Source organism: Eleginops maclovinus, chromosome 11 (genome assembly GCF_036324505.1).
Source record: "Eleginops maclovinus isolate JMC-PN-2008 ecotype Puerto Natales chromosome 11, JC_Emac_rtc_rv5, whole genome shotgun sequence".
Lineage (NCBI taxonomy): Eukaryota > Metazoa > Chordata > Actinopteri > Perciformes > Eleginopidae > Eleginops > Eleginops maclovinus.
The window spans coordinates 4,642,465-4,659,154 of record NC_086359.1 but is presented as its reverse complement, the minus strand read 5'-3'; the positions used below and the strand labels follow the sequence as shown (position 1 = coordinate 4,659,154).

Genomic DNA, 16,690 nt, shown 5'->3' with positions numbered 1-16,690 from the left:
CATTAAAGTACAATTGATTTGTAATATTCAATTATGCATTTCAAAAACAATCTGGTGCACTTTGAGGTCAACATTAAGAGGTTTACTTATTTAACATGCTGCACACACTGTACTTTATATGTGTATATATATATATAATGACATGCTATACCAATACCTGTTATTTTGACATACTATACTATGCCTTTTTTATATACAATTGTTGGATGTACTATTATTTTATTTTATTATGACTGTTCTTTCAAAATAATATACTATTCAACAAAGTATACTATATATTTAAAGAAAACATGGCTTTTTTTTTTCTCACAATACCCTTTTTTGGTAATAGTTTGTGATTATATGACTTTAAAGAAAATGAGACAGCATACCATAACTATAATGTTTTCAATTCACTATAATATTACTTTTTTCTTGATATCTTCAACATACTTTACTCCGACTTTATTCATATTTTTGGGCAAACTATGTTATAACTGTGTTTAATACTTTTACACATACTATAGAGCTTTTTAATTTGTATTTAACATAATATTTCATTTCTTTTTTATAGTATAATTTGTATTAGTAACATTTAAATAGGGATTTACTTGCCTTTATGTGATTTATTGGGGGATTGGTTAAGCCTAAACACATGTAGACTGGAGAGTTGGCAAGGACACAAACACATAAAGACTCAAGCTTCACTAAAATCATAATTTATTTACAGAAACACATTGAGAACACTTTCAGAATGAACAACACAGTCCGTTCAACTTGGATGAGATCAGTCTATTTGGCAAATTGATTAGATATCTAGGTTCTAGCTATATAGAATAACTAAGTTTGTTCTTTGGATACCGTCAAAGAATCATCCGGATAATGTTCCTTATCTGGACTCTGAATCATCTTCGGCAAAAGTTTGATTAATCCTGAAGAGCCAGCGCTAAACATGGAATGGTGTGAAATACTTCACCACAAGAAGCCTGACAATCAAGTCGTATGATTTTTTAAATGTTGTCTATGTTAAAAGTTGTCAAAAAGTAAGTTTCCCAGGATAAAAAATGCCGCAGACTGAAGCTGTAGTCGGAGATAAATCTCATTCTAACATTGCCTGCCTATTGTTGCTTTAATATCAGTGCTGCGGCAGACAATTAGCAAGCCAACACAGAGTGAGTGAACAATGCAGTTGCTTGCAATGTCCTTGCACTGTGATTAAACCTTTATGTTCTGTTCATATCTCCCTTTGTGTCAGGGGTTTAGGGAACCAAAGCAGAAATGAAACTCCACTAAAAAGTCCCTAACCCTGCAGGACACAAAGACAAACTAACTATGTACAAATTTACAGTATATACACATCCCTGAGCCAAAGAGGAATGACTCAGAAGACTCTGTCCTTCCACTTTTTATACGCCTGCACCCCCCATATGTTCTTTAAAATCGCCCGGGGTTGGGCATGGGAGAAACTTAGGGAACATTTGTTCTCAGAGGACGTTCGGGTACAGCTTGGGGTCCCGGAAAGAAAAAAGTAATGGCTGAAAAACTCAGACACGGCCGTACATTTTCCCAAAGCGATACACATGAGAAGGCTCAATCTGCTGAAGCACATTATTGGAGATAATCATTTCAGCCCATTGACTCTCTGCATATCAGTGCAGAGCAGATATATACTGTGAGTCACAGAAATCAGGTCTGTCCCACTCAGACCCCGTTACACACACAGCGGTACAGTACAGTCAGGAATGCAGGCAGCATGTTTCAGTAATAGGCTACATGTAGACGAAGCTATTGTGAAATGCATTAGAGAGCAGGAGTCTGGGTCTTGTTTGGATGTTGTGTCTCCTTTGATTCAGTCAGCATGATGGTTAAAGCAATACAAACATCATTAAAAAGCAATGCCGTGTATGTAGCTCTGTGACATCATGAAGAGGAGAAACATAGTGGTGCACCTCGTAAATCAATGTTTGGAATATGATGTGGATATTTTTAAGGTCAATGCGTCATTAAATGTTGGATGTTTTCAAGCTTTGCAGACCCAAGATTAATCCCCCGATGCATCTTTACAGTTAGCATTGAAACAAGTCATCTAAACTAAGGTTTTGTTAGTAGACATGCTTAAAATGACACATATATATCAGTCTAATTGATCCAATAGGCTTTTTTGCAGGAATGAGATAACGTGTTTAAAGAGCCAGTCATAAAAAATATGTTGTGTTATTAAATGACTACAGTGATAATACACTAAAGCTAAATTAAAACCTGCTCTCGACCCTCACTGAACTAACCGTTGTCTAAATCACTGTGCAAATGCTTTAATGTAGTTTTTTAAAAAGCTAATGCTTCTAAAGTGAGTGCTCTATTATATCAGAGATGAATAGGTGGTGGGTTTAGGATCCAATATCTCTACAAAGCACAAACCCTCGCAGTACATGAAGTACACTGGGATTTTACACATGAATCGGTGATTACTTTTGTAAACATATCAATCACAAATCCCTTTACTGAGGTCTAAACCAACACTTTATGGATCTGCAACTCAACCTCAGTATGCATATTTTGCAGGATGTTGAACTTACATGATATGGACAGCTGGCACTTCTACAATTAAGATTATCTTTAGCACAGAAATGATTTCCAGAAAAGGTGTGGATTTCATTGTAGCTTGTGGTTGTTGCAGGGTCTTCTTTTTCCTTCACACCTCTCCGTGTGTAGCTTAACTGGAAAAACAATGCTGAGCTACAAGATATCACTTTTCATTCTGGGACGTTTGTAAAAAAATAAATAAATGAAACACCAGCCTAGGTCATTTTCTTCTGTCGATCCAGGAACTTCTGTCTTCTGTCTGGAGGAATCTCCTCTAAAGTGATAGCAGTACTCATGCCCCTGTGAAAAGAAACACAGCTTTTTATGTCTCAGAGCTCCATATTATTATGTTACAGTTGTGCTTGATCTAGGACACATTATACAGATATAGGGGAGTACAAAAACATTTTCTTACCCAGGAAGGTCTGGAGGAATAGGCAGAGGCTTGTCGAAGTCCTCCCTCCCTACCAGCCAAAACGTGTTCTCAATCCCTTTTCCCTAAAGATAAAAAATCACAAGCATTTATTCTCAGGATGCACGGCATGTGCTCTGTGAATATCAAGAACACGTTTTGATTCTTCTTACCTTTAGTTCTGTCATGCCTCTGCATGCGATTTTGTATCCCAGATTCAAGTTGTTCAGGACATTGACTGTGCTTTGGTTGACATGGATCCTGTAAGCTATAAGAGAAAACAGAGACATGTGGACACTGGCAGTGATCAATTATAAATGTAAAATCTGTATTGGCTTTGTCACTTTCTACGGTTCAAACTAATCATATGAGACATTTAGAAAGTGAGCCTTTCTGTTTATCATTACACCACTTGGAGGCAGCAGTCGACCCACCGATGCTCTGCTGCACCAAATGCAGCGTAGAAAAGCTGAAAGGCCCTTATAGCCAGGGATGTAAAGTAACTAAGTGCATTTACTAAGTCAAGTACTGTACTCAAGTATACATTTGAGGTACTTTAATTAAGTATTTTCATTTTCTGCTATTTTGTACTTCTACTCCACTACATTTATGTAATGCCTTTAGTTGCCGGGCAGATTAGGATCAATGATGTGAAATATAATCAGCCCTTAAATCAGACTATAGTTCACCGGGAGTAAATCCAGCAGCTACCCTGCAGTATACAAAGCCATTCAAACTAGCTGCACCTTTACCAGCTCTGAGAACACTTTAATGATCAATAATTATAAAACATATCAGAGATATTATTCTGAAATGGACCAATCAAACAATGACTACTTTTACTGTCGCTACTTTAAGTACATTTAGATGAGAGTACTTTCTACTTTCACTGGAGGAACATTTAGAATACTTTTACTGTGACAGAGTATTCCTACACTCTGGTACTTCTACTTTACTCAAGAACAAGATCTGAGTACTTCTCCCACGTCTGCTTAAGCATAAAAAGTAACGTAAATACTCCCTGTGAATGTTTTATTAAAGTTTATGATGTCTGGGGAGTTATATCATATATCATGCAGCATTAATGGGTTTGATTTTAGGGTTTTAAAATAGTTTAAATTTAGATAAATGTAGCTCAAGGACAGCTGTAGTAGAGTAAATATGTGCCTGTGAGAACAGACGGGTTGGATTATAAATCTCCATTATCATTTTTTAATTTCAGTACATGAATGACTCAACTTTCGATCACTGCATTTAAGATATAGCCAGCTTGACTTCCACTGAGCAGTTTAAAGGTGATTACTTTCATTTATGACTCGATAATCTTCTGGGAGCGCCATCAAATGTGGATTTTTTATTTTTAACCATAAGTGTATTTAGCAGTTTCCACTCATAATTAATTAATATACCATGCAGAGGGTAGCTGGGGCAACCCGCCCTCTAATCAAACCTAACTCAAATTGCCCTCTAATTCTGCTGATAGTCTTAAAAGCTTAGTGAGGACTGCTCACTTAAAGCCCTGTTTAGCCTAAGGCAGCATGCACACACACAGAAGAACTACACCTGTCCTCTCAAACACTGTGTCAATTAACAAAAGCATTATTCAAAAGGAGGAGATCTGTCTGGTCTGCACTGTGTAAGGATGTTTGAGGTACTCACGCAACGATGTGGACTCCATTCGAGATGCTGTGTTGACAGTGTCTCCAAACAGGCAGTACCGAGGCATCGTGAGACCCACTACTCCAGCTACCACTGGGCCTGCAAACATAGCATGCAAACACACACACACACACACACACACACACACACACACACACACACACACACACACACACACACACACACACACACACACACACACACACACACACACACACACACACACACACACACACACACACACACACACACACACACACACACACACACACACACACACACACACACGTTTATTTGACTTTGACGCTTCTCTTAGGCTTAATATTTTACATCCTGCGTCAAATTTTGGCTCTTAATTGTGAACGTTTCCACATCCTTCGATCAAAATGTTTCATCTTCATACAAAATGATGCTGAAAGTATGTCCTGTAGTATTTGTTAAGTGTGTTTTCCTATGTTATTGTAGTAAAAATCATCAGAAAAGAGTTAGAAAAGAGTTAAAATCCAAAGTGTGCAGTGTGTTAATTGGATGACAGCGCTCTAAGTGGATAGTGTTTCACTGTTCCAGGAATAAGTTCCAGACGAAGGATAAAGGAGGTAAAAATACCTCCGTTCCTTTAGCAGCTTGGGCTCCTGCGTTTCTCTTTAACAAATTAACTTTCAAGCACTCTGTGGTGGAGTTCGGAGTTATTTCACGGTGTATGAGACTCATCTTAGAAACCGTTCCGTCAGCAACATTACGGATATACATTATGATCACCAAAGGCGTGTAAAAGCAGTGGGGCATTTTTATATCGTCATCAACATACAGTTTTATGCAAAGTATGACAAAACGAGAAACTCAATCATGTAAATAATTATACTGATAAGTACATGCATGATTATTTCTCATTTATAACGCTAGGGGAATTTCTTTTTAGCTTATTGATAATGCACATTCATTTATTCGATGTTTACGTTGCATTTTACAGGCGGTGGTGAGCGAAGTCCATAGGGACATAGGGACTTGTGTAATTCTTTTTTATCTTTAATATTTTAATGCATGCTTTTTTTAAGCTGTGTTTGTAATGTAAATGTCCCCTCTGTGGGACGGATAAAGGTATTCAGATTCCGATTCTGACTTGGCTCGGGAACCGGACCGAGGTGTCCATGAGCAAAGCATCGTTCCCTACACTGCTCTCTGGGCGCTGTGCATAATAGCAGCCCACTGCTCCTAACACTAGGATGGGTCAAATGCAGAATGTACATTTCCCCTCTGTGGGACCATTAAGGGTGTATTCTATTCTATGTTTTCTTATTGTGGAAATCATTTGTTCGTACATTTCCGGACAAGAATGCGTCACTAATGATGGATTTAAAATGAAAGGATTTCCAGCTTTGCAGATGTTTTGAAACCAAAGATCATTTCCCCCGATGCAGCTTTATAGTTACCATTGAAACAAGACATCTAAAGTAAAGTTTGTCTTTGGATAAACTTGATTGAAGTGAGTTAGTAGGTCTTCTGCAGTAATTCAACATGTCAGTAATAAAAAATATGTCCCCAGGGTCCCCAGTTTAAAGGACACCTACTGTATGATAATCGGCACAGAGAGAACACACTGCCCACCTGAGTGCAGGCCGACACGGATCCTGACCTTCAGATCAGGCATGTGCCTCATCTTGAAGGTCCCGATGCAGTGGAGGATGTCCAGAGACATGTTGGCCATCTCAGCTGCGTGACGGTTGCCGTTCCTGTTGGGAACTCCTGACGCCACCATGTAGGCATCTCCGATAGTTTCCACCTATAAGCACAGAACAGACAAGAGTTCACCAGAGGTCACACACAGAATGAGATATACTGGGTCAGTATGTGGATGACTATATCTTATATTGAGTATTATTTAGAAAACACATATATGAAAGGCAGCATGAAGCATCCTCTCTATGAACTTCACTTCAGAAAATAAACCATTGTGTGTTTTGGAACCACTGTAAGGACCACAGGAACAGGATGACACTACAACACTGCACGAGAGAATAGTTTGATGTCATGACTTATGGTCCAAAGAAATGTAAGTTATTAAATATCTGTGACGATATAAAAGCATCGTTGTTTTTCATGCAATTAAAACCCCAAGCTCCTGTTTTTTAACAAACGTATCCAGAAATGACTCAATATGTGGCTTTAGGGGACAAGCCAGCCCCGAGAAGTATGTGTTGAATTAAATGTTTTCCTGGAGTAAACTCAGAGTTGATTAATTAGCAAAAGAGAAACGATTTTAGCATCTTTTAACAATAAAGAGATTCCTACAGTAGCTCAAATGATTGTGGATATTTTGACAGGAAATAAGACAACCCTTGAATGAAGTTGTGTAAAAAAAATGAATGAAAAAATTCTGTTTATTTATAAAATTAACAAATAAAAGTGAATACATCTGCTTGTCATATTTCTACCAAAGCTAAATTATATCGTGTAGATCTATATAGATGTGTAAAGATCTGTGCCGGGTGTCACTTTTTTTTAAATGCAGAAAAAAATATTTTAAAGATACCATCAACTCCAACGATGGAATTTAGCAATCATCAAAAAACGTTAAAATAATACAAAATATTCAAATAATGAATAAATATTTATATACAAGTTGAAGAGAAAATGTGCAATAAAAGTCCTGTGACTTTTAAGGTTGAAACAGCTGGCTATAAATGAAATGTTCATCAGTTCCTATATGCACGCCCCCCCCCCCCAGCGCTCACCTTGTAGACATCGTGCAGTCCAATGATGGCATCAAAGAGTGTGTAGAGGTCGTTGAGCAAGTCGACCACCTCGATGGGGTCGCTGAGAGCGGAGATGGTGGTGAAGCCCACGATGTCGCTGAAGTACAGCGTGACCTCGCTGAAGTGCTCGGGTTTGACAGGCTTGCCCGTCTTCAGCGCCTGGGCCACGGACCTGAGGGAGGAAGAGGGCGATCAGAGGACACTGCAGAGAGGCCTGAAGTCTGCTCACAAGACTGATGGATTTCCTTTTGGCATTGGAACCACCTTCCCGATCTTATCCCAAAATAAACGTGATTATTTCTGCATGTCCTCACAGCCTCTGACTGGCAGTTATAGCATTTGCTTTTATTGGATCTATTAAGATACATGCATTAAAACTAAATCCAATACTATGAGCATAGATGAGTATGTCGAGGCGTCCTTTTGTGACTTCTAGCAAAAGCCAATTCCATTATTTACACAAAGAAAGTCATCAGTCGAGCTTAAAGTGAGAACATTAATTAAACCAATTATAAAAAATACCCTCTGATAGAAAAACATACTTAAAACAAATAAGTAAATCTCCCAGCAGGACTTGGTAACATGAAACCTCTAATAAAGGTTTTAAAGATACTGTTTGATTTGGACAAACACCATCACTTCCATATCATATTATCAAATATTCCCTCAGTTTCTGACACCATAGTTCTCTCTGTGGTCTTGATTTATCTGCACTTGTCTCCACAGTTCCTGAGAATCATTCACTTAATCCTCGCAGAATAACACGACAGTAAATCAAGGGAGCAGCACTGAATCCCTGCCAGCTTCAAAGAGGCTGTCTTTGACCTCACTAAGGAACTTAAAGGAGCGTCTTTTACATATAATAATGGCATTGTGCTCTACATGCCTCCACTATGACATCACAGTTTCATAACTCATGTTGTGCTCGTCCAAGTTGTTTGCACACTCACTTGGGCAACATCTGAGCCACCAGCTTGTCGGTCTTCTGCCTCTCCACCTCCAGCTCCTCCGTCCTCTCTCTGATCAGATCCTCCAGGTTGGAGGAGTACTGCTCCAACATTCGCAGCATAGAGTCGATAATGTTGGTCTTCTTACCCTTCGTGATGTTCTTGAACTGTGAGGTGGAAAAGGAGGAAACAGGAACGTCATCTGCCGGTTCCATCAGAACAGCAAATAGACGACGACATTAAGGGTTTTTACGTGTTTGAAGATCTCCTCAAAGGTCGGCCTTTTCACTGGCTCTTCACTCCAGGACTGTTTCAAAATCTGTATCACTTCCAGCGGGGCTTCGTCCAGTGATATGACAGGCCGACACAAAGGAGGAGGCTCTTTGAGCTTGCTTATAATCTCTGTCAACGCACACAGACAAGAACATTATTGGAAATATCATAACTCTTTGTACCCGGACACTTTTTACTTTTCACTGTAACCATCCTTTACATTTCACTCACCCTTGGGAGGCATGTCTAGCATGCAGAAAGGTGCGGAGCGAGAGATGACCTCCTGCCCGATGATGGAGAAGCTGTACACGTCTCCTGAGAAAGTTCCCCTTTTTCTTAGAGTGGGATTTCTCAGCAGCTCAGGAGCCGTCCAAAGCAGATCTTTAACCATAAAGAAGAAGCAGGTGAATACCAAAGTCTCCTTGCAAAAATGGTAAATTAATGTGTGGATTCAATGAACTCACTCTCATTACTCTCCTCTCCGTGGTCAAAGCCTTGGGCATTCACAATTTCATTGAACCCATAATCTGTCACCTTCAATACGAAGCGGCCATCTACCAGACAGTTACGGGATTTCAGTCGCCCGTGGATGATGTCCCGATTGTGCAGGTACTTCATCGCCTGATAAAAGATGCGAAAGGTGAGGAAACACGACAACGTGAGAAATGAAACACATGCTGTTCATTGCGTCTCTCTTACCCGAATCAGATCCATCAACAGGGAAGACTTGAACATCCAGTCGAGACGCACTTCCTCGTTGTTGAGCAGATCCTCCAAGCTGCCCCTGGAGCAATGCTCGGTCACAATAGCAAAGATCCCGGAGTCGAAGAACAGTCCCAGGAACAGATTGAGGTTCTCGTGCCTCATGTCTCTGAGCTGAAAGGAAGACAAAGGAAACATCAAGGGACCTGGCTAATGTATATTTGGTGTTTTCTGGCAACATTTGAAGATATTAACCTTGCTAACCTGGCTCGTGCTTCACCCTTACATCGAGTTTATCGAAAATTAGGCCAGCAGTTTTTCCATAATGCTTTATAACAAGCAATCCAAACCATTATTCTAACCATAATCCTTGGAGATGTAGTAATAACACACACAGTCACTTACCTTTACGAAGATATGCTCAGTGTTTCCGTTGACACTCGATACAGCTCCATTGGGCGACTTCTTCAACCAAACCCAGTCACCCTACAAAACCACACGGTGTTTGTGAAACCAAGAACACCCAAGGGCACAAAAAGCAGCATCGCAGATAACAGGAGGGTATTAAATGTGTCGGTGATCGCCTCACCTCAAACACGGCGACATTGGAGCTGTCCGGAGAGGTTGCCATGTAGCTGCGACCGGAGACGGAGTGTTGAGGCGTCCTCATGTCGAGCTGGCTCTTCAGGATGCTTTCATCATTGATCCTCTGCTGACACACACACAGTTAGAGTAGAGTAGATACAACTTTCATACATCTAATCCTTGCTAGGCGAAGGATGCAGAACACAGTTATTATTGTTAGACGTTAAACTCAGAACTGACCCGTTTGCTGAGTTGAGTGTTGATGAAGATCAGGTCGTCCAGAGTCAGGATGACCTTCGGTGATCCACCGCCAGCACCACTACCACCACCAACTCCAAAGCTGAACCCGATCCTGCCATTTTTTCTGCATGAAACCAAACAACGAAGAAGAATATTTAAGAAAGATCACACCGGATGAGGTATGGATTGTTGATGTTCTTCTGTACTCACTTGAATTGAATGAATAAGTTAATTCCACATCCAATTATTGCAACAAACACGAGGAGAGTAAAGAACACTGTGATTGTATCCATGCCTTTGGGAAGAGAAGAACAACAGTCTGAATATGTTGAATTATTCCAACCTTTCTGTGTGATGACACTCCTTCTACTGTACTCACCTCCAGTACAGGCAAAGTAGGGGCTGAACCAGCAGCTGGAGTCAGTGTAGGGCGTGCTTCCTGCAAAATGGATCGAACGGCCGAGGTATTTCAAGCTCCCGACCCCACTGTACGTATGAGCGGCCTCCATCACATGAGTTGAGTAGAGAGAGTTGCCAATGCCACTGTAGTCCAGCACTACATAGCGAGCTTGCATGCCTTCACCTTCACTGTTGGCCTCCAGATGCTGATTGAAGCCTTCAAATTCAAAGCCGCCCTTGCTTTCCCCCAGGATCTGACCGGTGACCCAGCGGCCTCCTTTAGCCCGGGCCTGCTCAGCGGCCATTGCTGTGAAGTACATCATGTTGTAGATGGTGCCAAAGAATGGAGAAACCTGCCAGGTCGACAGAGGAGATGGAAAGTGCATTTGTTTTTTACTCATCGTCCAGTTGTGTCATCATCTTCTATATTTAAAACATACTATAGAGGTCTCACCTGCTCTGGTTTGGAGGTGCTTCGGATTTCATGGCTGTCCTGAGCGTCTTTGAAGGCCTCGTAGAAGTTGCGTTTCCCAGAGTCCATGGTAATGGTGAGGACCCCGTCATAGGCTTTCCGCAGCTTGGTGTCATTGCCCAGCATATAGTGGGGAGCCCCATTGTAGGGTAGCGAGTAGAGGAGGGTGTCGTAGGGAATGAACACGTAACCGCGGTCGATCATACGCATGTCCAGTGCTGTCGTCAGGAGCTGGTACTGGGCTTGACCGCCAATCAGGACAGAAGGCATGCACATAATGACCACTGTGGAGAAGAAGAGGAAATGGAAATACATTCATACAATTTGTTCTCATACTTCATCTGAAATTAGAAGAAAAAAAAAAAGGTCCTCCAAAACTCACCTCTGACCCTGTCTGCTTCCCGTACTTTTGTCAGCGCCCTCCGCGGCCCTTCCTTGTCGGAGTACATAGTGACCACCGGGTTGACAGGCAGGCCAAGGGCCCTCAGTGACGAGGCCAGCTCCAGTCCTGTGGCTTCCCATATATCGGTCTCCTCTGAGATTACAGCCACATGAGCCCAACTGAAGAACCGCAGCACGTTGAAAAGCACGCGGGAGGACAGGGGCAGCGGGCGCTGGAAGCTGGAATACATGCCCAATTTATTCATGTTGGGTTTCAGGCAACCCCAGGAGAGAATCCCAATATCCCACTGTCTGGTGTACAAAGCAGCCGAGGAGCAGTAGCCGGGGTTGGCGGGTCCAAGGAAAGCAGCACCATAACCGTTCAGCTCAGCAAAGCGAGCCAGCGCACGGGAAGACTTGCAGTCCTCATTGACCAGCGTGTAGTCATACCAGTAGCCTTTGTTGAGGTAGGGGTCCTTGTTTATGCGGGCGGTAGCGAGGCGGGCGGCCAAGTCTGGGAGAGACTTAGAGTATAGGAGGTCACACGTCCAGGGTCCAACCAGAGCCACCTTGAAAGTGGTCGCCCAGGCTTGACAGGGCAGGAATGTGAGCATGAGGAAGGGCAGTAAAAGCCTGACCCCGAACCAGCCCCTGGAGCGTTGCACAGGATTCGATGGCAACTGTGGTTTAGATGATGAAGCTGCTATTGATTTAAAGAGACTATGTCTACTGTAACTGTTGGAAGCCACTGTTCGAGCGAGTCTTTTTCTCTTCAGTTTTATTGAGTCGTGCTGCCATCGCGGGTGGTAGGACAGGTTGTGCAGAAAGCGAGGGTCTCTGTGACTTGCCATTTTCCACACAGAGCTATTCTGACGCTTTAGAGAGAGTTTCTGGTGATACGTGTGACAGGGGCTGTGTCTTGGTGAATAGGACTGTCTCCCTTGACACTCAGCAGGCCTTGGCACAGGCGACGAGATGACCCTGAGCCATCACTGCCTCCGTAAAGAAAGAAAAGAGAATTGAATTATAAAAAAATGTTAGTTTCAACTATTCAGCATGATCAGTTTTCACTTTAAGCAAAGACACCCCAAATTAAAAGGCCAGGGTACAGATGTGTAACGTTAAACAGAAATTGATGTTGAATCTCATCAGCATCAACTTGCGTCGTGTGTTGCAAGCTGATAAGCTCTGCCGGGGCACAGGGAGTTTAATATATCAAGTGCCAGTTAAGGTGTAGCTAAATCTGGCCTTGGTGTCTCTATTCGGTTTCTCTTTTCCCTTCTTAAGTCGTTCTCTTCTTCGGCAGGTTCTCACACAGGCATTTCCTAAACGATTTACTGCTGAGATTCTGGAAACAACCATTTTTCATACAAGCGGCTCAGGATCAAACTATATTGTAATGGAGCTTACGAGTTAAATGAGAGTTTCCTGTCAGCACAGAACTCCACAAATTGACATTTTCCTCCACTAACGTGACCCGGTCGAGCGTGTTTTAAAATCCTAATTGTAAAAGACAAACCCAAAAGTGTTGACATTGACAGCAAAAGGCCAAACTAGAATAGAACATGAGCTTGAAATAAATAAAAACGATTACAACAATATCTTAGTGGTTTACAGAGACAAGTAGAAGCTATTTCGTGCTATCTCATGGCCATTCTTTTACAAAATTACACAGCATAAAAAGATGTGGATTCAAAAGCCATAACAGGCCTGAACAAAGCTGAGGAAATTCTGCGAACCTGCAGACTTTGGCCAGCAGGGGGCGACTCCACGGTCTGCAGTCTGGTTGTATAGAAGTCTATGAGAAAATGTCTTTACTTGTCACTTTAATTATCATCCCAGTAAACATTTCACTAATTAGATTATGGTCTCAATTGCTTGTTTGAAATCTTGATGATATTAGTTTAGTAAATGAGGGTCCCATATTGTTTGAATTAGGGCGGGGCTACCGGGTGATTGACAGGTCACCACCACACGGTCGCTTGGTTTTCGACTAAGAGCACAGTGTGTTTTCTGTGCATGAAAATCAATTGTAAGGTTTTTAGATGTGTAAAAATGTCTTGTTTTTGTCTCAGAAAACAGAAATGCCGCGTTTCAAACCTCGAAAATTTGAAGTCACAGGAAATGGGTCCACTTCTTTCATACAGTATATGTATGGATACAAAAATAAATAGAGAGATGATGATGACAAAGATACACACCACGGTTAAAATTATAGTTCAGTAGTTTCTATGTTACATTAATATTGTCACCAGAGGGTGTACTCGTAGGCTTTAAAGGGAACTTCCACCTGCTTTGTCGTGACACTATGCTAGAACTGGAAGTCGATCTACTGAAGGACAAAGCCTCCTCTAAACGTGCAAGAAAGGAGTGAAAATCAAACTACTTTGCCTGCTTGAGAGTGTATGACCTTTGGCCTAAGCGGGATATTTTACAGCTGAAAGATGGACTTGTTAGTGCCCTCTGGTGGACAGACTATGTAGTGATTTATACAAAATGATGTCAAACCTAACATTTCTTTCCTGAATCTTATGACAACCACATGTGGGTTTCAATGGATAAAAAAAAAATACTTCTGAGTGGCACAAAAAAAGCACAGAGCCTGATTTGATTCTTCGCCTTTGAGTTAATACGCAGCAAGCAAGCGGCAACCAACAAGCCTTCTCAAGTGCTAATACTGACATTGGCTTATCAGGACCTAATAGGTTAAGAGGAGCGCTTACTTTTTATGCTAGCCATGTCCTAAAGTGCTGCTGAAAATAAGAAATGGGTCAAATTTGTTAATCCATCAAAGTCTTTTTGAATTTTCCGTATGGACTGTCTTTGTAAGAGTCGATAAAAATGTATTAATGGATTCTGGCATTTCAACAGTGCTATCTCTGCTGGAGTAGCTCTGCTGCAGATTTGTACAAGGCTACAATGATACTCTATGAACAATTACATTAACAAAGCTATATATTACTTTTAATAGAGTTCAATCAATAAAAAGACAACTAAATTAGACAGATTTAATAAGAGAAAGATCTGACCTGGAGCAATTTCTCTACATCCTGTAGGAGCCATGTCGACGTTGGAGCCTGTCGCTGAGTAGTACCATCCAAACTCCAGGTGGATTAAGTATACACAAGTATACAGAAGTACTTATCCTTTTACTGGGAAAAAATATCATCAGGTAATCCAAATGGCTTGAGAAGTTTAAAAAAAAAGGATCTAATTATCACCTCTTGATTCCAAGGTCCTTAAAGACATATTGAAAATGAAAAATGTCTTCATATCCAGCTGCCCCTGATTTGGACTGGGACACACCCCACACCACAGAGGATTATGTTTGAGGTGAAGTGCAACCAGCGTCTGGATTGATAAAAAGCTGGCAAAGAGCTGCGAATAACTAACAGGTAAAAGAAAGGTAAGAGGGGGAAAAGGACTGGCAAGCCTCGACTTCTCAGCCCTCTTTAGCTTTTAATCCACACAAGTGTGGGAAGACAGTGTGTGGGGGAGGGCGGGGGGAGAGAGGAAGAAGGTGAAAGTAGATGTGTATTCACTCTGGACCGCTTACACAGTGTGTGAACTTTGTGGTTTTGTAGCAGAGAACATTTTTACATGACCAAAAACAAAAGGACTATTTAGAGCGATTCATTAATTAGCTTTTTTTACACTGAAACCCCCTCTGATTTATTGTCTTAATTATCAGGATGAAAGGTCAATGATTGTGATTAATCATCACTTATTGGTGTGAGGGTTCAGAACAAGGACAATCATTACATTACTGCACAAATAGCACGTTTGAAATTGCATTACAAAAACATTGGAGATTAAAAATGGTAAGATTAAGTGCAACACAAACACATAATGTATTTAAATACTTGAAAAAGCCCAAATAAAAACATAAAACAAGTGAAAATAAATTTAGAAAGCTATACAATACAATGATCAAAGTCACAGTGAAGTGTAACAGATACATGTATCTATTAAATAGTTAAGATTAATTAAGGCTGATCAGATTGATGAATGTAAGACCTTCAACGTTTATCCTCCCGGTTTGATGATTCATAAAGCATGTAGTGCAAATAATCACCCATATATTTAGCTGTATTCCTACTTATTACCACAAGTTTACTCTCCTGTTTGAAATGTACGGTCAATAGACCTCATTTATACAAAACTAAACATCATTTTCGAGTTCAATTTTTTTGCAATTTCCTTTGCTAAGCTTTAAAAGTGAACCTATCTTTGGAAGTGTTGCTCAATGAAACTCCCAGTGGTGGACTGCAACAAAGCACATTTATTCATGTCTACTTAAGCACAATGTTAAGGCACTTCACAGAGGTAGGAGAAGTACTGAGATCTTGTACTTGAGTAAAAGTAGAAGTACTCAGATCTTGTACTTGAGTAAAAGTAGAAGTACTCAGATCTAGTACTTGAGTAAAAGTATAAGTACTCAGATCTAGTACTTGAGTAAAAGTAGTACTCAGATCTTGTACTTGAGTAAAAGTAGAAGTACTCAGATCTTGTACTTGAGTAAAGTAGAAGTACCAGAGTGTAGGAATACTCTGTCACAGTGAAAGTATTCTAAATGTTCCTCCAGTGAAAGTAGAAAGTACTCTCATCTAAATGTACTTAAAGTAGCGACAGTAAAAGTAGTCATTGTCTGATTGGTCCATTTCAGAATAATATCTCTGATATGTTTTATAATGATTGATCATTAAAGTGTTCTCAGAGCTGGTAAAGGTGCAGCTAGTTTGAATGGCTTTGTATACTGCAGGGTAGCTGCTGGATTTACTGCAGGTGAACTACAGTCTGATTTAAGGGCTGATTATATTTACCATTATTAATCCTAATCTGCCTAGCAACTAAAGGTATTACATAAATGTGGTGGAGTAGACTTACCTCTGAAATGTACTGAGTATTACTCAATGTCAATTATAATATATCACAGTAATTCAATATATATGCATCTGAAATTGGCAGGAGAACTTTTACTTTTGGTACTTTCCGTATATTTTTTTGTAAGATTTTGAATACAGGACTTTCTCTTGTAACAGAGTATTTTCAAAATGTGACATCGCTTCTTTTAATTAACAAAAACGTCTGAGTACTTCTTCCACCTTGTGCGATTAATGATACGCACTTCTTCCTGATGGCCACCTTCAATCACAGAGTTGCATGTGAACACCTGCGGCTTGAAACTGCTGCAGTGATTAAGCCGCCTGCATCTGTCTCCCTATGTAACCCTTCAGCTGCAGTTCAAATCCTGCTGGGACTTTCGCTGATGCTCTTTGCTGTCCTCTAGTCTTAGTGCACTAGC

General features: G+C 40.7%; 1 protein-coding gene across 1 annotated transcript; it reads right to left on the bottom strand.

The window, feature by feature from the left end:
- Positions 1–723: 723 nt before the first annotated feature.
- gucy2d (guanylate cyclase 2D, retinal) lies at positions 724–14,785 on the bottom strand. The gene is made up of 19 exons (XM_063894913.1): positions 14,415–14,785; positions 11,387–12,377; positions 10,987–11,288; positions 10,513–10,885; positions 10,344–10,428; positions 10,134–10,257; positions 9,898–10,017; positions 9,714–9,794; positions 9,306–9,482; positions 9,071–9,227; positions 8,838–8,987; positions 8,587–8,735; positions 8,337–8,500; positions 7,366–7,558; positions 6,239–6,413; positions 4,634–4,732; positions 3,148–3,242; positions 2,978–3,060; positions 724–2,862 (listed from the first exon to the last, which is right to left on the bottom strand). Exons 2-19 carry the CDS (start codon positions 12,234–12,236, stop codon positions 2,778–2,780), a joined length of 3,462 nt encoding a protein of 1,153 aa, XP_063750983.1. The 5' UTR covers positions 12,237–12,377; positions 14,415–14,785; the 3' UTR covers positions 724–2,777.
- Positions 14,786–16,690: the final 1,905 nt, after the last annotated feature.